The sequence below is a fragment of the Muscardinus avellanarius genome (genome assembly GCF_963383645.1).
Source record: "Muscardinus avellanarius genome assembly, chromosome: 5".
NCBI classification, from domain to species: domain Eukaryota; kingdom Metazoa; phylum Chordata; class Mammalia; order Rodentia; family Gliridae; genus Muscardinus; species Muscardinus avellanarius.
In genome coordinates this window covers 135,921,357-135,944,949 of record NC_137790.1, presented here as the reverse complement: position 1 = coordinate 135,944,949, position 23,593 = coordinate 135,921,357, and the positions used below count along the sequence as shown (strand labels likewise).

The 23,593-nt window shown below is 47.2% G+C and overlaps 1 protein-coding gene across 3 annotated transcripts in view; it reads right to left on the bottom strand.

Annotated features, from left to right (window-relative positions):
* Nucleotides 1–23,593, bottom strand: part of KY (kyphoscoliosis peptidase) — a gene marked incomplete at both ends in the record, with an annotated part of 46,978 nt that overhangs the window by 13,900 nt on the left and 9,485 nt on the right. For 2 of the 3 annotated variants that reach the window (XM_080696945.1, XM_080696947.1), the window contains 5 exons: nt 1,885–2,002; nt 3,079–3,187; nt 7,218–7,300; nt 9,255–9,317; nt 11,095–11,169. In XM_080696945.1, the coding sequence (XP_080553071.1) occupies nt 1,885–2,002; nt 3,079–3,187; nt 7,218–7,300; nt 9,255–9,317; nt 11,095–11,169 (448 nt within the window). Of the gene's footprint in view, nt 1–1,884; nt 2,003–3,078; nt 3,188–7,217; nt 7,301–9,254; nt 9,318–11,079; nt 11,170–23,593 lie in introns of all 3 variants that reach the window. The other variant, XM_080696946.1, reaches the window with a different exon arrangement.

Genomic DNA, 23,593 nt, shown 5'->3' with positions numbered 1-23,593 from the left:
TTAAATTTGTAAATGAGGATGAAAACAATTGTATTCTGAAAGATGCTGGGCACAAACAGAGCTGAGGACCGATTGGGGGTCATTCCATTGTTGAAAAGAGAGTGGGCACGGGTGCCGGGAGTGTCCTGTCTTTTCTGTCATTGTACAAATGTGTACCGAAGGGCTACAGGGTGTAGGATTCTGGGAGGTGCTAAGAAGGAGGCAGAAAGAGTGGGGGCTAAAGACGCAGAGGGCTGTGTAGGACCCCTAAGAGGCAAAGGAGAAACGGGCAGCAGTTAAGGTGCGCGCCTAGAGCTAAGTCGGGACAACAGAACGCCCACAGCGTCTCCTTAAGCAGCGGGATTGGAGCCGCTGAAGTTTCTTCTTCTTGTTTTGTCATGCACGACGAACAAATGTGTATTTTTATTTTTTGAAGTACTGGGGATGGAACCCAGGGGCATTCTACCTCTGAGCTACACCCCCAGCCCTACTTTTTATTCTTTTATTTTGAAACCGGGTCTCACTGAGTTGCAGAGGACCTCACTAAGTAGCTGAGGCTGGCCGCGAACCACGATCCTCCTGTCTCAGCCTCCCCAGTGCTGGGATGACAAGCGTGCGCCACCACGCCCGGCTTGTGTTTTTAATTTAAAGAAGTTATTAAATGGAAGCGTGTATTAGGTGTGCGGAGGACAGGGCGGGTCCTGGGAGGAATGTCAGCAGCAGTTAAGCGTGGTGGTGGCATCTAAGCGTGCGGGGCTGGCAAGGTGGTAGAGGTCAGGTTTCAGGGAACTTGGGGGCAGTGCCAGCCTTTAGCTGGGGCCAGGGACCCATGGCCAGGGGAGCCTGGGTACGGAGGCAGGGGACAATCCAGTTTCTTGGAGAAGCCCAGGGAGTACATGGGCTGGGTCTGGGGTAGCAGTGGGGACTTGGGTAGGGGTGAATAGGGATTCCCAAGGGGCACCCTCTGCACCCTAACCTGCCCTGGTTGCCTCAGAGGCGGGCCTTGGAGCTGAAGCCAGGGAAGGGCAGGTACCCAGGCAGGAGGCGGGAGCCCCTCGGGGCCAGGTGCACGTCTAAGCTTAGTAGTGGTGCAGCTGGGGCTCAGGCTGGGACCATGTTACACGGTCCCCCAGGAGCAACCTGTGGTCACCCGCACATCATCAAGATGGCCCCTGCCTGCTTGGCATGATGGGCTGTGACACCTGGGTGCTTGAGCAGGTCTGCTCCCAGAGCCCGGCTCTTTGGTGGCCACCAGGACCGGCTGATTGTTTTCTTTCAGAACCCATCAGACCTCAGAGAGGGGCCCCAGGAAGCTGTGGGGGAGAGCAGGGCTCCCTCAGCCTTGATTCTGTCTGTGGTCGCTGGGGAACAGCAATGGCCCACTCCCCCTCTCAGGCGCATATCCTAGCCACGCACTGGGAATGGAGCCCAAAGACCCCCGGAATTCGGCTCTCCAGTGGACAGATCTGTTTAGGTGGTTCTTTTGTTTCGCCAAGAGGCCCCTGTGCCAGCCCGAAGGACAGCGTCTCACAGCCCCCCTGGCATCTAGCCTCTCGCTCCCAGGTCTGCCATTCTTTTAACCTTCAGCCGCGTGGGGAGGGGAGAAGGCGGAAAAAAGGGCCTTTTATAACCAAATTATCTCTGTGCATCCATTTGCCATTATGTTAATGCATCACGAAGCCCGGCAGATGGTACAAAGTCAATTATGCTGGTGTTAAAAAGGGAGAAATTGACCTTTTCAGGACTCGCCCGGATGCCAGAGCAGAGTTTGCAAACTCAGGCTTAGGGCTTGGCATGGGGGCGAAGGCTCGCGGCGCTTAGGAAGGAAAGAGAGGGATGGGGTGGGCTGCTCAGCCCCGGGGGCCTGGGGGGGGATTCCTGCCTCTCCCTGGCCGCCTGTCATACCTGCACATCCTTTCAAAGAGGCCAGCGTAGCCGTCACAGTTGGCCTTCTGGGCCCGCAGGATGTCGGTGGGTTTGAAGGCCTGGCGGTCCTTCTCCTGCGCGGCCTCCACATCATACTCTGGAGGGCAGAGGAGGGGGCGGTGAGGAACCAAGGCCCAGAGGGCACGAAGGCAGGTGCCCAGGGGAGCTGAGGCCCCGCTTCCTGCACGCCACCCCACCCCAGCTGTTCCCTGAGCATCTTCAAGCCCGGGGGCAATGTGGGTCCTATAGACGCAGGACCCTAGAGGTAGCCAGGTCAGGGAAATGTAGTTTTCTGTGCGGCCCTTGTCATGCCCCTTGGGCATCCCTATTCACCCCTACTCAAGTCCCCACTGCTACCCAGACCCAGACCAAGGGGAAGGGAAAATGTGAGCAGGCAGGGGCACCGGACTCTCGTGCCTCTGAGGAGGGGCTGTGTGTGTGCACGTGGGGCTGGGGGCAAATATTCTACTTCAGATCCGGCCCCTTTAAGACCTTGCTGGAGGGGTTGGGGGATGAGGCTGCTGCTCCAGCCCCAAGTCCAGACCTTCCACCGTTGGGTGATTTCACCTTTAAACTGCTTCTGGCAGGACAAAGAAAAACCCTGGCAGGGGGCTGGCAAGTCCTGGCTGTTCCTCCTGTCAATGGACTAGGAGACTACCCCACAACCGGGCCCTGCACCCACTTATTCCTGCAGCAAGGGGTGCAACCTGTGGGCAGCCCACCTCTGTAGCTTGGTTTACCTGCTGAGATTCGCAAGGTTCTCCCGTGGAGAGAAGTGGGCATTTGCACAGGCCCCGATCCCCCCAGGTGGCTCGGAGTGGGAGTGGGGAGAGGCGAGCCCACCCCAGCACTGGTACTTTAAAACCTCTACTGTTTTCAAACAGCTGTGACTCCCCTCGATGCCAGGGCTGCCCTTCTTGGAGGTGATCTCCTGCCCTGGGTTCTGGCTCTGCGGAGCAGGCTCACTGGGGGTCAGGATGGAGGGGAGGGGAGGCTGAGGCTGGGTGTGGCCCCCAGCGCTGGAGAGCCAGCTCCAACTCCTTGGCTGATCTTTGGGGGCTCCATCCAGCCACCGGGAGCCCTCACTCTGCACACGTCGGGGACTGGCTGGGACGGGGGCCTGCAGGGACAGGCGTCAAGGGCTCTGGAGCCGTGGCACCACGGGGGGCTTACCTATGTGGTGGCAGATCCAGATCCAGATGGCACGGACCCTCTCCAGGTCACTGTGGGCCTCCTGGAGCAGGTCGCTCACCAGCTCGTCCAGGCCGCTCTTGACCGTCACCTGAGAAGCAGGAAGGGAGTGCTTGTCAGGGCCAGGAGGGGGCTGGGAGCCTTGCGGCCCACCCTGCTCTCCCCCTAGGCAGGGAAGAGGGGGCGGAGAGGTGAAGGCTGGCCAGGGCCAAGGTCGTGGAGGTTGGAGCTGGGCATGGTAGCGCTGACCCACTGAGTCCCAGGCACTAGATCCATGACAGCTTTCGTCTGAAGATCCTAGGGCCAGCCAGGTGGATGTCTGGGCGGCTGTCGCAGCCCCTAGTCATGGTTAATTCTTCCCAAAACAATCTATGGATTTAGCATAATCCTTATCAAAATTCCAACAGCCCTTCCGGCTGAAATGGAAAAGCCAGTCCTCAAATTCATGTGGAATTGCAAGAGTCTCCAAGTAGCTACAGCAAAAACAGAACCAAAATAAAATCTGCTTTTTTAAATTTGATACCGAAGGCTGAATCCAAGGGCGCTCTACCTCTGAGCCACACCATCAGCCCTATTTTATTTTTCATTTTGAAATAAGGTCTCATCAATTTGCTGAGGCTGGCCTCAAACCTGTGATCCTCTGGTTTCAGTCTCCCAAGCACTGGAATTATAGACATGCGCTGTGATGTCCGGCTCTAGCTAATGCAACTTTGAAAAATAAAATCAAACAAAATTGACAGACTAATTCTTCCCAGCTTCCTATAAAGCTAAAGAAGAGCCATTTGGTACTGGCAGAAGGATCGTAAAGACCCATGCGGTATAATTGAGAGCTCAGAAATGAGCCCGCAGGTCTGCTGCTCATTGGTTTTGACAAGGGCCCCAAGTCCATTCATGGGGAAGAAGAGTCTCTAACATTAATGGTACTAGGACAACTGGATTCCCACATGTAAAAGAAGTTGAAAATCCATCTTACACCATATATAAAAAATCAGCTCAAAATAAATCAACTGGTCAAATCCAAGAGCTAAACCATAAAACTCTTAGAAGAAAACACTGGAATAAACCACCATGAAGCTAGATATGTCAATGGATTCCGAGAGATGTCACCAGAGATAGGAGCGGAGAAAGAAAAAAATAGAGAAATCCAAGTTCATTAGGATGAAACAGTCTGTACATTAAAGTGTTTATCTGTTGGGCGTGGTAGCACATACCTGTCATCCCAGCTACCTGGGAGGGTGAGGCAGGAGTGTCATAAGTTCAAGGCCACCCTGGGCAACTTAGCAACACCTGTCTCAAAATAAAATAAAAGGGGCTTGGAATGTAGCTCAGAGGTAGAGTGCTGGCCGACCACGCACATGGCCCTGGGTTCAGTCCTCAGTACTGCAAAAATAAATGAATAAAAGATATTAAAAAGTGAAAGGATTACTTGCAGAATAGAAGAAAACATGTCATTTTGGTTTTGTGGTGCTGGAGATTGAATCCAAGGATATTTTATCTCTCGGCTCTATTTTATTTTGAAGCAGAGTCTCACTAAGTTACTGAGGGCCTCACTAAGTTTCTGAGGCTGGCCATGAACCTGCGATCCTCCTGTCTCAGCCTCCCAAGTACTGAGATTTAAGTGTGTGCCACCACGTCTGGCTGAAGAAAACATTTTAAAGCATATACCTGTCGAGGGTTTAATATTCAGAATATATAAAGAACCCATGTAACTCAAAAATAATAAGACAACCAAATTAAAAAAAAGGGCAAATGACTTGAATAGACATTTCTCCAAAGAAGATATATAAATTATCAGTAATAAGCACATGCAAAAAATGAAAAATTCTCAGCATCAGTAGTCTGAGAGAAAAGGGAAAGAAAAATCACGAGATACCACTTTATACCTATTAGAATATCTGTTGAAACTAAAGTAATGGGAAATAAGAGTGTAGGCAAGAACGTGGAAAAATTGAAACCCTCAGACATTACTGGTGGGAACGTAAAGCGACGTGGCCGCTAGGGCAACAGTTTGGTGATTCCTCAAAATATTAAGCAGAAAACTTCCACGTGACCTGGCAATTCTACCCTAAGACATACACCTCCGACGCGAGGGACTCACTCAGACTCTCGTCCACCAGCATCTACTGTTGTGCTCTTTGTGTTAACCAAAGGGCGTCAATAAACTGAAGGCTAGATCCACGGATGAACAGATACGCAGAATGCGGCGTATACACACAATGGAATATTGCTCAACCATAAAGAAGGAGTTAAGTTACTTACACGCTACTGCACGGTGCTAAGTAAAATATGCGGAACAGAGCCCACAAATATTGTATGACTTCACTTAAATGAAATATCCAGAATAGGCAAATCCACAGACAGTGAGTGGAGGTCGCTAGGGGCTGGGGCGAGGGGTGCTTAAAGAGCAGAGAGTTTCTGTTGGGGGTGATAAAAGGGATTTGAAAATAGTGGTAATGTTGTAGAACACTGAATGCAATTAGGGCCACTGAAAGGTACACTTGAAATGGATTAAAATGGCAAGTTCTCTGTTACATATGTTTTGCCGTAGAGTGATAAGTGAGAAAAGAACAAATTAGCCTTTTTCTAGAGGCCCTCCAAAGGACACAGGCTAGGGGGTTTCTGGAAGGACAAAACTGACCCCGTTCAACTCAATTTTTAAATTTTATTTTTTGGGTACTGGGGATTGAACTCAGGGATGTTCTGCCCCAGCTCCTTTTAGTTTTAGTTTGCAACAGGATCTCTGTGAGTGGCTAAAGAAGCTCTCCCTGCGACCCCCCTGTCTTGGCCTCCCAAGTACTGGGGTCACAGGTGTGTGCACCACCACGCCCGGCTGGCTCAACTCTTCACTTAGAGAGGCCGGGCAGCTGCTACTTGTGCCTGCAGCGGGGCGCCCCATACTCTGTGACCTTGCTTTTGCCTGGAATGTTCCAGCGCTCACTTAGAAATTCCGGGGCACCAGCTCCTGGTGCTTGGTCCTCGAGGAGACCTTTGGGCCCCTTCTTCTCCCACTCTCCTGGTAGTCCCGGTTCCATTTTTTTTTCTATGTCCAAATATCACTGGAGTTTGGTCTCTGTCCCTTTCCCAGGGCCCACACCACAGCCGGGTGTCCTCCCTGAGCCCTGGACTTCAGCTCCGTGGCTCTGGTCCTTGTGTGGCCTCTGCCGGGCCCTCCCTGGCAGCTCTGGCCACCCACTGCTCTGTGGCTGGGTCTCTGGCCTCAGCTGGACTCTGGCCACTGTGCTCTGAGCCTGGCCAGCAATTCATCCTTTCTGGTGGTTCTTAACAAGTGCCCTGTCCTCCTCAGACTCTGGACTTGGCCCCCCGTCCCTGGGCGGATGGCCTCAGCGTCCCACACAGGAGGCAGGAGGCAGGAGGCCAGGCAGGAGGCCAGGCAGGACGTGCTCTCTGCTGAGGCCCTGCCCCTCCTCTGCCTTCTACGCTGGTTTTGGTCCATACCCTTGCAGGTCCAGCCTCTTCTTGGTCAGCACCTCCTTCTCCTGGGGCCTCTCCTCTCCGTTCCTTCTTGGATTCCTTAAGTCCTCCTGCTCTCCACCCTAAAATGCCCCCCCCCCCCGCCTCTTCCTGAGCCTACCCTGGCGGGCCTCCCCTTCTCTGCTAGCCTGCGGGGCAGGGGCGGTCATCACTCTTCATCCACTGGAGCGCTCCCTCTGCCCCTCCCACCTCTCCTCCAGATGTGCCTAGGTCCAGAGGTGTGGGGTCACGGCACCTCGCGCACTCCAGGGGAAGCACCATGGTGGTCACAGCGGCTCTCGCCGTTGGCGTCCATGACCTGCCCCACCACCCTCTCCATCTTTTTCTCCAGAGATGGAGGCTGCCAGAGCTCAGTGGCCGTGATGACCCTCAGCAGAGGGTCTGCAGCGGGTGGGCTCCGGGGAGTGCCGCCCTAGGTGGGGGCATCAGGATGGCAGGTGGAGTCAGGAGTTGAGATGGCCTTAGGGGTCTGCTCTCAGGGGCCTTCTGTCCCCTGTCCCTGGGCTGTAAAAAGGCACTCACTCTTGCTTGGGCCATCCACCCAAGAGACTCAGGACATGTTCAGGAGGAGCCTGAGGGATCTTAAGCTACCTCTGGGGGTACTTGGCCAGAGAGGCTGGCTCCCCTACCTGCGAGGCATAGGAGTCCAACTTCTCAAACTGTCTCAGGTCCAGAGGCATGGATTTCAGGCTGGAGCGATCCCAGGGGTAGGCTGGAAACACAGATGCTGGTCAGATGCGGAGACACACGAGGAGGTGCCTGTCCCAGCCCTTGCTCTCTCTTTGAGGAGTTGTGATCGCCTGACCTTTAACACGATTCTCAATGCCTCAAACACTGGAGGCATCTGAAAACCCATCTTACATCATATATAAGAAATCAACTCAAAATAAACCAATGATCCCGATCCATGAGTTAAACTATAAAACTCTTTTAGAAGAAAACACTGGGGTAAGCCATCATGACCCTAGGTTTGTCAATGGAGTCCTAGAGATGTCACCAGAGCTGGGAGCGAAGAAAGAAAAAAAGAGATAAACACTGGTCCCCAGAGCTGTGTCTTCTAGACGAGTTCCCTGGACAAATTAGTTTGGAAACTATGGCGACTCCTATAATCTTCCTAGACATCTACAGGGAACACAGGCCCATTGCAGACCCTGGTAAGTCACCATCAAAGACACTGGCTTTGCCTCAGTTAAACCAGCAGTCCCCAGACATATTCCTGATGGATCTCCCTTCTCCCTACCAGATTCCTATGGGAAGAGCCCAGGAGGGGCTGCTAGCTTCAGGCACACTCAAGAGGGAGGGCCATGCCATGGCTGAGTGCCCGGGAGAGGTGCCATGGAGCACCTGGGTGTAGCAGGGCATGACAGGGCCAGACCATCTGGGTCCTGAGGGTGAGGTGTGTCTGGTACCCAGACAGGCCTTATCTTTTGACCAACTACACCTCATAGTCAACTGGACCCTGGTGTGACCCAAGAAAGCCACTGTGGGTGGTGGTGTTCTGGTAAGAGGAGCCACGAGGAAACCTTTAAGGGAGGCTGGGCCTCCCAATCACTCATACATGCCCAGCTGTTCTCGTCCTGCTCAGACAGGGCCTTGAGTCAGCTCTCTGGGATAGAGATACAGGGAAGAAAGAAAACTCAAGCCTGTTGTGGAGCCCGGGCCAGCAGATGCCCAGGCTTCCCCAGTGGACACAGGAGAACTCCAGTGAATGCTGGGACCCAGAGTCGGAGCTGGAGCTGGAACTCAGGAGCCAGCGTCCTCCTGGCTCCAGCTCACTCCTCTGGTGCCGGAGCTTGGATTTTGTGCCTGGCACCATGACTTAGATCACTGCCAAGCGGGGTCCAAGTGCAGCCACTCGCCAGCCAGCCTCAGAAGGAGGGACACTCTGGCAGGGCCCTGCCGAGTCTCCCCACTTGTCTACTGTCTTTTCCCCTCTGGACTCTGGCTTCGGCCATCGTCTGATAAAAGATATGGCGACCTAAGTGGGCATGACATGCATACCTTGAACAGGTTTCTTTCTACTCAGTATGGCTCCTCTTTCCCCATTTAGCAGAAGGATGGCATTCCTAAAATGGGACCCCAAAACTCTATTGACTAGTGTTTCCCTTTCTTGATTTTGGTTTTGCAGTATTTAATATTTTACATGAAAAATACCTACAATAATTTGGGCCTCCTTAAATTTACCTTCTGAGCAGAGTATATATAATCCAAATAGAATTTTTGCATAAATGCATTTAAAACACCAGTTGCATTAGCTAAATCATTCTAATTTTAAAGCAAAATAAAAGGAAGAATTGCTGAGCGGTCTCGATGGCATCTGGTCTATTGAGGGGGAATCTAAGGCAGGGGGAAGCAGGGCTCTAACCCGGGCCATCTATGCATTCAGTGTTTCTTCTCTGCCTCCGTCTGCTTAAGTCACATGCCGCCTGCCGTAAAGACACGTGACGTTCCATTTAAATTGGACAGAATAAGTTTCCCATCATGGGCTGCTTCGATTATTGGAAAGGGTTGGTCTTTAGCTTTGGGACGCCATCTGATATGTGGATGCACTCTGGCCAATCCTGACATTCTTTCCCCCAAACCCAGAGGGGGCCCCAGACTCTCTGCCCCAGGAAACCACTGCCAACAGATTGGAGATTGCTCTCTGGAGAAGGCCTGGAACTTACCATGGGCGTCCTTCCCTCCAGGCTGCCGGGGTCTTGTGTTCCCATTTTTATCACCTTGTAAACCTACAATATCCCAAAGGTCAGAAGAGACAAGTGGTAAGAAACAGAAACGCAGCTCTGTGGCGTCTCTACGAGAAGGTCCCAGCTTCCCGCCTCTTCTCTGCAATCCCCTTTGCCCCGCCTCCTTGTCCCTCTCCCCGTCCACCATCCAAGTGCCACTGGGATGGCCGTGGACTTCCTGGTGGGGTCGAGGGGGACTGGGAGCCGGGGCGTGAAAGGCAGACAGGGCGCTGCAGGTGCGAGCAGAGCTTCTGCAGCAGGTGTCCCGACTTCAATGCCTTCATTATGCAGCAGATACGCCCTCCTGAACACCCTCCCTGTATTCTCCTGCCATCTTGGAGCGTGGCTGGGGGTTCTGAGAACATCAACAAATTCTCTCCAGATAACCCCAGGGAAAGAAGGAACCGTGGGTTAAAAATAAAATGGGAGGAAGGCGGTTTGTATAGACCTTAGAACCCACAACTGTTGACAGCCACCCAAGGAATTACTGAGGGGCAACCGGATCCTGTGGATCTTATGACTGCTAAGGCAGGATGCTGGCCAGTTGCCATTAGACTCCATGAGAAAAAGGAAAGAAATTATTTTCCTGCTGTTCTGAAGCTATGTCGGGGAGGTGCGGGCTGCCTGAGGGACCCACATGTTGCTAAGGGTGGAGATGCTGAGGCAGGTGGTTTATGCCCCTAAAAGCCACGTTGGGCTGTGACTATCACAGAGGTTACAACTGCACCCTCAGAACGGGCCATTCTGAGAAATGGCGGCACTTTCCCACCTACAGGATGTGATGGAATGGCGGGGTTTACAAGAGTAGCTAGCATTTATCTTAAACTTCTTATTCCTGGCCCAGGCTGTCTCCTCTGACCTCAAAACAATCCTGTAAGAGAAATATATGTGTTTTCCTCTTTTCTTCTTTTCTGGTACTGAGGGTGGAACCCGGTGGCCTTCTGTATCCGAGCTATACCCCGGTCCTAATTTGTTTTTTATCTGGAGACAGGGTCTTGCCAGTTTGCTAGAGTCTTGCTAAATTGGTGAGGCTATCCTTAAATCTTCAACCCTCCTGTCTCAGCTTCCCAAGTACTGGGGTTACAGGCAGGCACCACTATGTCCGGCTTAATTTCCTTTTTTAAAACAAGGAGATAGGTTAAACCACTTGTCCAAGGTCACACGGCTGAGACATAAACCCAGCTAGTAGCCTTCAGAGATGTCCTTTCTATACTGGGCTTCTGTCCTGGGCTCTGACCACTAAGAACTTGAGGCCACTCAACATTGGGGGACTCTGGGCCATCAAGTAGACTTGGGGAGGACTTGGGACTTGTTTGTTCTGTAGTGTTCTTTCTCTGGCCTGCATTTCCTATTTTGCCATGAGAGGGACATACATCAGGAGAAGAAGGGGGTGGAGAAGCGATCATGGGCCAGGTCCCGGGCCTGTACACATAGCACTGATGGCAGCCAAGTAGCGTGGATAAGATCACAGGCTTCAGAGTTGGACCTGGGTTCTGACCCACTTCTTAGCTGGATAACCTGGGCAGTAATCACCTTTCTGATCATTAGACGTCAAAGGGTTCCAAAGTTAGTGAATTTAAAATTCTTAGGACTTGGGCACGGCACTTTTTAGGTAGTCGGCAAATGGTTCCTAAAAGGCACCAGCAACAATATTCTCAATGAAACATCTCATGTGCCCGCCTTTCCCCGGTTCGTAGCCTCAGGCTGGGATCTGGCCCACCTCACTACCCAGAGTCCTCCTGGCCAGCCCTCCACCAGCAACAGCCCTGTACGTACGTACGTTTAGCCAAGGAGAACTTCTTGAGCAGCTGGGGCATGGCATCTCGAGGGTGGACCTCCACGGTCAGCTGTGTTCCTGCAGAGGAAGAGGAGGGCGATGCCGTTCTTAGCCATGCACTCCCAGGAAGGACGTGCGACAGCTTTTTTTTTTTTTTTTTTTAATGTATAAGAAGCAATTCTTGCTTTTTTTTTTTCTTTTTAAACCCAAACAATAAGCCAAGTGGACAGTTTCTGGATCAAGGCAAGATGGAGTAGATGCAGTCTGTCCTCCCTCTCCCACTCAATGTCTGGACAGAATGCATGGGAAAACTATGTGCAGACTCTTGCAAAATCAATGGTAGGAGACCAGGGGAGAAGACCAGGACTTAAAACATCACCACATTGGCAGAGAGTTTTCCATGCTCCTGTCCCCTCTGCCATCACCTAGACTGGACTTAGAGGCATCACCACGCCCAGGAGTGCGCACAGCGGGTGCAGAGGAAAGTGCTCAGGAAAAGCCCTCCCTTCCTCCTGAGGAGTGAGATTGTTTTCCCCTAAGAGTCAGAGTAATGCTGTGCTGTCTATTTTATCTCTTGCTTCTTGACTCAGCCCCCAGCAACTCTGTTAGTAGCAACGGCAGCAGTGATCTTGGTGGCCAGGTAGGCACATGAGACTTTTTCTCCCACGAGAGAACCTATGACTGCGTGTGTGTGTGTGTGTGTGTGTGTAAAAATGCTTTTTTTTTTTTTTTTTAGCCAGGCATGGTGGCATTTGCCTGTAATCTCAGTACTTGGGAGGATGACACAGGAGGACCACAGGCTCAAGGATGGCCTCAGCAAATAGTGAGAATCCCATCAACCTAGCAAGACTCTATTTCAAAATAAAAATTAAAAAATAATAGGGCTAGCCGGGCTTGGTGCCGTACGCTTGTAATCCCCGCGCTTGGGAGGCTGAGAAAGGAGGATTCCACAGGTTCGAAGCCAGCCTCAGCTACTTAGTGAGGCTCTCAGCAACTTAGTGAGACCCTGTTTCCAAATAAAATATAAAATAGGTCTGGGAGTGTAAGCCCGGAAGTAGAAAGCCCCTGGGTTCCACCCCCAGTATCACCAAAAAAAAAAAAAAAAAAAAATAGGGCTGGGGGTATAACTCGGAGGTAGAAACCTCTGGGTTCAATACACAGACACAGACACGCTACTCAACTACCACACTACTCAACTACTTCTCTCTCCTCTCTCTCTCTCTCTCTCTCTCTCTCTCTCTCTCTCTCCCCATCATCCCCCTTGCTGGTCAGCCTTTAATAAACATATAGGCAAGGGAAGTCCATGGCAGAGTAAGGAAATTCAGGCATGCTACTTTTTTGGGGCTGGAGGATCAGAGAGTGGGTCATGAAGTCGAAGATTCTCCAGAAAGCACTTCCATAGGCCGCAGATGACCTGTTGCGATCCCCTTGTGCTGTGCATACACAAGTCTCATCCTAGATACCTTGCTACAGCCTTGGAGAACAAATCACTGGGGAAGACCAATGTCCCCAGCCCCAGACTGGCCGCAGGGTGGTGCACATGCAGGGCAGATCTGTACGGCACTTCAAAGGTGTCGACCCGAAATTACTCAGCAGAAGACCCAGGAAAATCTCAACTGGAAAAGGAAAAGACAAGCCGGGCATGTGTGGTGGTGCACGCCTGTGATCCTAGTACTTGGGAGGCTGACAGGAGGATCACAGGTTTGAGGACAGCCTCAGCACTGTATCAGGACGCTCAGCCACTTAGCAAGACTCTGTTTCAAAACAAAAACAGACAAACAAAATAGGGCTGGGGGTGTAGCTCAGAGGTGGAATGCCCCTGGGTTCCATCCCCAGTGTGGCAAAAAGGGAAAAAGGAACAAAACAAAGGAAGAAAGAAAGAAAGAAAAAGAAAGAAAGGCAGTCAACAGCTGCCAATTTGCAGAGTTAAGTGAGACAGGATTTAGGATAGCCATGTTCCAAAAAGTGAGGGCAAAAAGTTTTAAAATAAATGAAAACATGCAAAGCATCAGCGGAGAAATAGAAAATACAAAGCAAAAAAAAAAAAAAGAAAATTTAGAACTGAAATATAAAATAGTTCAAATATTCTCTGGATTTGCTCAATAGCAGAATGGAGATGACAGAGGAATGAGTCAGAGAATTTGAAGAGAGACCAATAAATACAATCCAATTTGAACAGCGGCAAAAAGTGAACAATGCCCCCAGGGATCTATAAGATAATCACCCCGAAGTCTAACATTAATGTCATCGACTTCTCATGAGGAGAGGAGGAATAATGCGGTACAGAAAAATACTGGGAGAAATAACAAAAACTTCCAAAATTTGGGAGAAGACACACTTAGAGATTCAAGAAACTTAGTAAACCCTGAAAAGAATAAGTAAGGAGATCCGAGTCGAGGCACATTGTAACCAAACGAAGGCAGAACAATTTTTAAAGTAGTCCATGAAAAGTGATGTATTATGTATGGAATTGCTGCAGATTTCTTGTTAGAAACCAGGTCAGAAGGATGTGGAACATTTTTAAAATGCTGGAAGAAATGAACTGTCATCACAGAATTCCACAGCCAGTAAAAATACCATTCAAGAATGAAGGTAAAACAACGATATTCTTAGATAAAGCAATGCCGATGGAATTTGTTAACAACAGACTTGCTCAGAAAGAGATGCTAATGAAAGTTCTGCAGATATAAAATAAAAGGCACCAGAGGGAAACTTGGAAGAAGAACAGAAATGGTAAATACCTCGGTAAAAATATTAGCCTATTATTTTCCTCTTAAGTTCTTTAACACAAAAGCCGATGAAACAATAATTATAACATTTTCTGATAGGTTTTCAGTATATGTAGATGTAAAATACACATTAACTACCTATATGAAAGGACAGTGTATTCATTCTATCTGAAAGTGAAGTATGCACTTTCTAATACATACAAAAAGATCTATGTGAAGAGATAGAAATCAATGCAAATTATAAAAGAAATGCAATTCTGCAAGGCATAAAATAATGCAGAGAAAAGAAAGAGGAAATAGAAAACAAATAATAAAGTGGAAGACCTAAATCCAAACGTGTCAATACTAACATCAAGTGTAAGCATACTGCTCAAAAAATAGACCGTAAGCATTCCATTTAGCAGCCAGAGGTTGTGAGAAAGGGTAAATAAGCAACACTGAACACATTCTGTTTCTAAGGATTTGACTTTATCATGAAATTTATTAGTTTAAAAGGATGACATAAAGCTGGAGTTACCATGCTTTTTTTTCCCCTCTTCTTTCAGATCTGGGGATGGAACCCAGGGGCATTCTACCTCTGAGCTACACCCCATGCCCTATTTTTTTATTCTTTATTTTGAAACTGGGTCTCACTGAGTTGTGAAGGGCCTCGCTAAGTAGCTGAGGCTGTCCGCGAACCACGATCCTCTAGATTTTGCCTCCCAAATGCTGGGATTACAAGCGTGTGCCACCACGCCCAGCCTTGGAGTTAACATATTTAATACCAGAAAAGGGAGATTTCAGAGCAAGAAAAACATCAGAGATGGGAGGATATTACGTATTGATGAAAGAGTCAGTTCACCAAAGAGACAAGACAATCTTAAATATATACCCTCCTAACAACAAAGTTTTAAAGTATATAAAACAAAAGCTGATAGAACTAAAAGGAAAGCCGGTCAAATCTACATTAGAGTTAGAATTTTAGCAACCCTCAATAGTTGAGAGAATTAATAGAAAAAAATCATCAAATATATAGAAGAATTAACACCATCAGCTAACAAGACTTATTTGATGTTTATATAATACAGCACCAAATGACACAAGAATACACTTTCATTTCAAGTGACCATAGAATATTCACCAAGATGGGCCATATTTTAGATAATAAAACAAGCCTTAAAAAGCTTCAAATAAATTACAGAGAGTTTTATTTTGGCCATAATGAGTTAAACTAGGGTTAAAGCTGGGCGTGGTGGCGCACGCCTGCAATCCCTGCGCTTGGGAGGCTGAGACAGGAGGATCACACAGGTTCAAAGCCAGCCTCAGCTACTTAGTGAGGCTCTCAGCAACTTAGTGAGACCCTGTTTCCAAATAAAATATAAAATGGGTCTGGGAGTATAGCCCAGAGGTAGAAAGCCCCTGGGTTTTACCCCCAGTACTACCCAAAAAACAAACAAACAAACAAACAAACAAAAACAGAAAGTAACTGGAAAAATCTCCAAACACTTGAAATGAAATAATATACTTCCAAGTAATCCTTCCAAAAAGGGATGTTTATGAATATTTTGAACTCAGAAAAAAATAAAACACAACATATTAAAATGTGTGTGAAGAAGCCAAAACAGTGCTTCATAGGAAAACCATAGCATTACATTTTTATATCAGAAGAGGAGAGTGATCTTAAATCGCTAATCTAAGTTTCCAGCTTGGTAAGGTAGAGAAATAATAAAGAATTAAATCTAAGGCGAGTGAAGAGAAAGAAATGAAAAAGACAAGAGATTAAATTAGTGAAATTTAAAATAATAATGACAGAGAATATCAATGGAGCCAAAAGCTAGCTCTTTGTTAAAGATCAATAAAATTGATAAACCTCTAGTCAGAGTGACCAAGAACAAAAGAATTATGACACAAATCTGGAGGACAGATATTAATATCAGGATGAAATGGGGGAAGATCACTATAGACTCCCCATATATAATACTACAAACAACTCTGCAGATAAATTCTACAGTTTACATCACATGTCCTGAAAGTCACAAATTACTACAAAGACCCACCCAAGAAGTAGATAACACAATTTTTCCTATATCTATTTTTAAAATTAAACTTCTTTAAAGCCATTCACACACAAAAAAAGTGAGGCCGAGGCTGGGGGTTCAGGTCAGTGGTAGAGCGTTTACTTGGCGTGCGCGAAGCCTTGGGTTGGGTCCTCACACTGTCAAACAACAACAACAACCAAAGCCCAAACCAAACAGAATGACAATAGAAACTCCCCCAAACAAAGAGAAGGCCCAGAAGGGTTCACTGATAAATTCGAACAAATATTTAGAAAGAAATAACACCCATTCTTCATAAGATATTTCAGAAGACAGGAGCAGAGTAAATGTTTCATAATTCATGTTATGAAGCCAGCATTTATCTTTTACAAAACCAGACAAACACAGCCTAAGAAGATAAGACTGTAGACTAATGCCCCTTATAGATATAAAGACAAAATCCTCAGCAGAATATTATAAAATCAAATCCAGCAACATGGAAAAGAACAATAGACCACAAACATGTGGGGTTTATTTTGGGAAGGCAAAATAGGATTAATGTCTGAAACTTAAAACAATTCACTCTATTAATAGGATAAAGGGGAAAAAAACCCACAGGATCATATCAATTGATTGAGAAAGGTACATTTGACAAAATTTAATACCCATTCATGAGAAAAACCTAACAAAATAGAAACAGAAGGGAATTTTCTTAATTTGACAAAGGGCATCTATAAAATGTATATAACTAACAGAATATTTAATGGTGAAAAACCTTTCTAATACTAGGAACAAATCACAGATGTCCAGTCTCAATGCTCCCAATAATTACATTAGATTAGATTAGAAGTACTACCCAGCCTGGGTGTGGTGGTGCACACTTGTAATTCCAGTAACTTGGGAGGCTGAGATAGGAGGATCGCACAGGTTCGAAGCCAGCCTCAACTACTTAGCGAGGCTCTCAGCAACTTAGTGAGACCCTGTTTCCAAATATAAAAAAAATAGGTCTGGGAATATAGCCTGGAGGTTGAAAGCCCCTGGGTTCTATCCCCAGTACCACAAAAAAAGATAAGAAACATAAATAAAAGTCATACTATCTTCATAGATATGTCTGTCTGTGTCTGTCTACATAAAATTCCCAAGTAATCTATAAGAAAAAGCTCCTAGAACAAATAACTGATTTTAGCACTGACACAGAATATAAAATTAACATACAAATCAATTGCATTTCTCTATACTAGAAATAAAAATTAGAAAATGAATTTAAACACTATCCTTTCTCATAGATCCAAAATTTCAACACTTAGGTATAAACATAAAACAAACACAAACTCAAAAACACATCCAGTAATGGTATGATGACAATCACAACATATAACAATTTTAGGAGGACTTCACTAAGGGCGAGGCGTGCCATACTTATGAACCGGAAGGCTCAATATTGTCAAGTTGTCAATTCTCTCCAAATTGATCTATTGATTTAATGCAACTTCAATCAAACTCCTTAGGGGAATTTTGTAGATATAGACAAGGCGATTCTAAGATTTAGATGATGAATCATGGACGCTAGAATAACCAAACCCCAAATATTTTTTTTTTAAAAAAGAAGACTCCCACTGACTGATTTCAAGATGGATTAATAAAGCGACAGTCATCACAACAGTGAGATTTTGGCAAAAGGGCAGACGACAGAAAATCAGTGGAGCAGAAAGAGCCATAAAACAGACCCACACAAATATGATAAATTGATTTTTAAAAAAGTACAAAAGCAATCAGATCGGAAAGGGGCAAAGGAGCAGATACCCCCCCCCAACAAAAATTTCAGATGGAAAATAAACACATGAGAAGATGTCTAGCATCATCTGCCATGAGGGGAGAGCACATTTAAGTCACAACGAGGTTTCACATCTAGCAGAGAGCAAGAGTATAACTTAAAAACAGTGAGAGCAGGTGGTACTGACAAAACATGCCGGAAGTGGGACCTCAGTGTTGCTGGCGGGCTGCAGAGGGAAGCAGGTCCTTCAGAAAGCAGGGTGGCAGCGTCTTATGAGACCAAACTCGCACTCACTACGCAACCCAACAGTTGTGCTCCTGGGCACTTAACTTGGAGAATGAAAACTTGTGCTCACACAGAACCCTGGACACCCATGTTTAAAGCAGGTCTGTTTAGAATCACCCCAAGCCGGGAACCATCCAAAGTCTTCCAGGGAGCGGATGGGTAAACAATCCGCGGCACATCCGAATCAAGAAACATTTCTAAACGACACACAGGAACTCAGGGGTAACGGGAGGCTTAGAATCTGCACAAGGAAAGTTTTAAATAAAGCTGCTTTATATCTGGATTGCAGTGGTGGCTACACAGATCTATGCATGTGTTGAAACTCAGAACTAAACTCCACAAAAGTCTAATTTTATTTTTTGTGGCACTGGAGATTGAACCCAGTGATATTCTACCTCCAAGCCACACACCCCCCAGCTTTATTTTATTTGCATTTTTTTTTTGTGGTACTGGGGTTCCTGGAAACCCTTCTACCTCCATGCTACACTCCCAGACAGCTAGTTTTTATATTTTTATTTGGAAACAGGATTTCTTAAGCCAGCAAGGCTGGCTTCAAACCTTCTTGATCTTCCTGTCTCCGCCTCCCACGCGTGGGGATTACAAACCTGCGCGCTACCACGCCAGCCTATTTTATTTGCATTTTTGAAGCAGGGTCTTGCTAGGTTAATGAGTCTCACTATTTGCTGAGGCTGTCCTTCAACCTGCGATCCTCCTGTCTCAGCCTCCCAAGTACCGGGATTACAAGCGTGTATCACCATACCTGGCAAAAGCCCAATTTTAAAAAGTAAAAAAAAATACTAATCACAACCCCGCCAAGAAAAAACCTATGTAAAATGAAAACAAAATAAGATTTGAATGGTACAGGAAGATACAAAGAAGAAAGTGAAAATTCTTTTAGACTTAATTTCTGCTCTTAAAAATCCAAAAGCAAGATTATAATCATCGTGCTTTTTACAATATGCTTTCTTCATTTAAATCGTTACACATCAGCGAATATAGCCATATGTCATTTTAAGTGGCTGCACAGTACTCTCTTTTAGAAATGGTTTATCATTCATTTATGCCATCCCTGTTTTGTTGAATATTTTATTTTCCCCAAACGTTTTGCTATTATAAACAAGAGTGTGATGAATGTTCTGATGCAGGCATTTTTAACACTTTTAAAATGAGCTCCTTTGAATAAATTCTTAAATGTGGATAAAAGTGGGTGGAGGTTTCTAAGGCATTTACTGGATACGGGCACACTTTGCCCATCAACAGTTTTATTGGTGTGCGATTCCACCAACAGATTGCGAGAGTGCCCATTCAGCTCGTTCTTGCTGGGACCAATGGCGGGCATACCTGGCCACTGCACTGTGTCCTTTTTCCCAACGAAAAGTCTTTGTTTCACCCCTTGGATTTGGGCTGGCCTTAGGTCTTCGTCTGGCTGGTTAACAAGCCACGGAAGAGCCCTTCTCCCAGTTCTGAGCTTCACCTGCAAGAGACTGTGGGTCTTGCTCTGATTTTGGGATCTCAGCCATCACTGCCATGCAAATGTCCCAGGCTGTGGACGAGAGCCCAGCTGGTGCAGAGCAGAACCTCTCAGGTGTGGCTGTCTGAGAGCAGCCATCTCCTGCTGACTGCAGACCCACCAGCAAGTCCAGCCAAGAGCTAGTCCAGATCAACTGGGGATGGCTCGGCTCAGAAAACAATGTCCAGCCAACCTGCAGACGTATAAGCTACTAAATGTTGATTGTTTTCAGTGGTTTTAAAATAGTTGGAAGCAGGGCGTGGTGGCCCACACTTGTAATCCTAGTACTTGGGAGTCTAAGACAGGGGGATCATAGGTTCAAGGTCAGCCTCAGCAAGCAGTGAGACTCATCAATCTAGCGAGACCTTGTTTCAAAATAAAAACAAAATAGAGCTGGGGGTATAGGTTGGAGGTGAATGCCCTTGGGCTCAACATCCCAGTACCAAAAAAAAAAAAAAAAAGAAAAAAAAAGTAGATGTGGATATACTTGCTAACATTTTTATCAATGAACGATACCTCATTGTATTTGTGTATCTTTAAAATTTCTAGTGTGATATTCTTTTCACGTATTTATTTGTCACTTCAGTTCCCATTTTGTGAACTGGCCGTTTTCCTATTGGCGGCTTACTTTTTCCTTATTGTAAGCATGCCCTTTATTAAACCCTCGTCTGCTGAATGCGTTGCAATGATCGTTTGCAGAAAAACAGCTCCGCTTTTCTTCTGTAGCTCATATGCCTGCTCCGTGATGCCAAAGAGTGAGTCTCAAAACGATTTTAAAAGATACGGTGTGGTCTCCCCAGGCATTGCTTTGAAGGGGTTCCCGTGCATCCTGACTTGTAGTTTTGTAGCACATTATCTGTCAAAGAAAATCAGCCTGGAGGTTTTACAGCGAGCACTAAGTGTTTCAGCGTGGAGGGTCTCATTTGGCTCTGGTCACAGGACTGGGTGCCATCGCCAGCAGCAAATCCTTCCTGTGTGTGCAACCTGGGGCTGCTCTACTTTTAACTTTCTCTGCCCAGAACACTCAGTGATGTGTTTTTCAAAGCGGGTGCCGATTGGCACCTGGCTATAAGATGCTTCGTGCAAGATGAATCAAGACACAGGCCCGCCCACTCTCTCCTCCTGCAGGTCATAACCCACTACATCCTGCAGCAAAAAAAAAAAAAAAGTCTATTTGACCCAGAATTATTTTGTCAAACAATCTTCATACTCCTAAAGGGGCTATGAACATACACAGCTTGTTGGTATAGGGTTCAACAACAAACCAAACTCCTCATCACATCCTTGGTACTTGCAACCACCACCAATCCAGCCATTTTTGCTGTCAAAAAAAAAAAAAAAAAAAAAAAAAGAATTGCAAAAGAAAAGGAAGCCTTTTCAGGGCTGGTAGATGGGTGGTTTTACATTCTGGGTGTGGCCCTGGTCCAACAGCTCCGCCTTCTCTCCTTCCTGCAAATCCCTTTCCCTCCTGACCAATGGGGTCCATGACCAACATTCCCCGGAGACCCACTGCCTGGCTCCTGCCCAAAGCTGTGGTTCTGCTTAGTCCTGGCTCCAAGAACACCGCCAAGCTCTCAGCCGCCTGCTCTGTGGGGGTGAGTCCTGCTCCGGTGCACAGGAGGGAGGGGCACTTCCGGGAGATTTCTCGGGCTTCAGGCCCCTGACCTGCGCTGGGCTTCAGGCCCCTGACCTGCGCTGGGCCTGCTGTCTCAAGGTGAGCAGTGTTTGATAGACAGCTTTATGGTTCCGAAAGGCACGGAGTGGAAAAGGTTTGTGGACTATGACATTCCTATATACATACACGAATACGTATGTATACAAATATATATGAATATGTATTATATTATCTGTCTATGAATATATATGAATACATATATTACTGGAGATTGAAGCTAGGGGCATTCTACCTCCCATCTACAGCCCTATTCATATATATATATATATATATATATATATATTTGCAGTACTGGGGATAGTACTCCGGGGCACTCTACCTTCGAGCTACACCCCCAGCCCTATTTTTTATTCTTTATTTTGAAACAGGGTCTCACTGAATTGCAAGGAGCCTCACTAAGTAGCTGAGACTGGCTGCAAATCATGATCCTCCTGTCTCAGCCTCTCAAATGCTGGGATTATAAGTACAAGCCATCACACCTGGCTCCTTTTTATTTTTATTTGAAACAGGTTTAATTAAGTTGCTGAGGGTCCCACTAAGATGCTGCGGAGGCTGGCCTCACGCCTATGGTCCTTCCGTCTTAGGCTCCCAAGTACTGGGATTACAGGTGTGCGCCACCACCCCTGACTTGACGTTCCTATATTAAAAAAAAAAAAAAAAAAACCACTTAAGAAAAAAAAATGCTAACTCGAGCAGTCTCTAATTATAGAAAGCCATCATCTGGAACAGAATTCACAGTCAGATGGAAACCCTAAGAACTACCAGATACTGTTTTGCTAATCACGACCATTAACCATCAGAACCTAGTGCTAAGGAGGATCTTTGCAAGACTTAAGGGGCCTGGCCGACCTCGCTCAGGTCCTTCCCTCCCCAGCTAGCTCTACCAGTTGTTACTCAAATAACGCTTCTGACACTGCAGTGCGGGCCATTTTAGGAAAAGCATGTTAGAATTATTTCCTGCTAACTCTACGACGTGGCTCCTGGACCAGTGGCCTAATCCCACCCGCTCGTCTTTCCGTCCTCACCCTCTCCGAAGCAGAGACGCACGGGCACCAGCACAGGCGTGCCTCTGTGTTGCTGCCTTTGATTCCGTCAAGAGACCTCTCCCACCTGACACCTTCTCTCCAGATCTCTTCAGGTTTCAATCAGGATTTGTCTACAGGCCTAATTTGCTCGGAATACCTAATGCAGGGCTGGCAAACGGGTTCCGTGTTGTTCATTAACTCTGACTGATTGGAAGTGGCTGCCGGGAGCATGGATCAGTTAACAGAGACTGTCAGGCACGTGTGTTTGTGTGCACATGAGTGTGAGTGTTCATGCACGCGTGGGTAGATGCGTGTGAGCAGGAGCTGCCGGCTTCAGGTCTTCAGTAACACACACACACACACACACACACACACACACACACACACACACACGTGCATTGGAGTTGATGTCTGTATTGAAAAATAAGAAGCAGAGGGAGGCAAGAAATAGACGGTCCCCTAGAACCTCCAGCAGGGAGCAGCCCTGTTGGTGCTTTGACTTTGGGCCAGTGACGCTCATTTCAGACTTTTGGCCTCTGAAGTTCAGAGACTCAATTTGTCTTTTCAGCTACCTAGTACATGAACACTTGCTCTACCAGCTACCGGGCTCTGACCCATAGCTCTGAACCCCATTGTTCTTTCTGCTTTATTTTCTCGTTGGCCTAACCTGGGGCTCACAGTGTTTGTACTTGTTAGGCTGACTGACCCCTGACTAGGATGTCAGTTTCACACAAGGCAGGCAGTTGCTCATTTTCCTTCCTCCCTTCCTTCTTTCCTTTCTTCTTTCCTTCCTCCCTCTTTCTTGCCTTCTTGCCTTCCTCTAAACCTGAGAGTGTTGTATCTCCAAGCTACACCCCCAGTTCCTTTATTATTATTTTTTTTAAATTTTAAGACAGGTTCTGTGAGCCAGGCATGGTAGCGCACACTTGTAATCCCAGCATTTGGGAGGCTGAGAGGAGGATCGCAGTTCGTGGTCAGCTTCAGCTATTTAGTGAGGCCCTTTGCAACTCAGTGAGACCCTATTTCAAAATAAAGAATAAAAATAGTGCTGGGGGTGTAGCTCAGAGGTAGAATGCCCCTGGGTTCCATCCCCAGTACTGAAAAAAAAAAAGAAAAAAAATTAGGGTCTGGCTAAGTTGCTGAGGGTCTAAGTTTGAACCCGTGACCCTCCAGTCTCAACCTCCCAAATTCTGGAATTACAAGTGTGCACCTGCCTGTCCAGTTAGTTTACTATCTTTCCAGCAAGGTTATCTCTAAGCCTTGTTTTGTGCCAAGCCATGTGGAGTTAAGTCTAACTTAGAGATGCAGCAGGACCCAGGCTGGCCTTCCTGATGCTCATGGCAGGTGGCAGGTCTCTCTGGGTCCCTCGGGTCTGTTCTGGAGCTGTATTCCTAGGAATTGTAGCCTACGATGATGACGTAGCCTGCACAGAGAGCTGGCTTCTGGTGCGGGGGCCCCCGTGGCCTGGTCCTTCCTCACTACCTGCAGC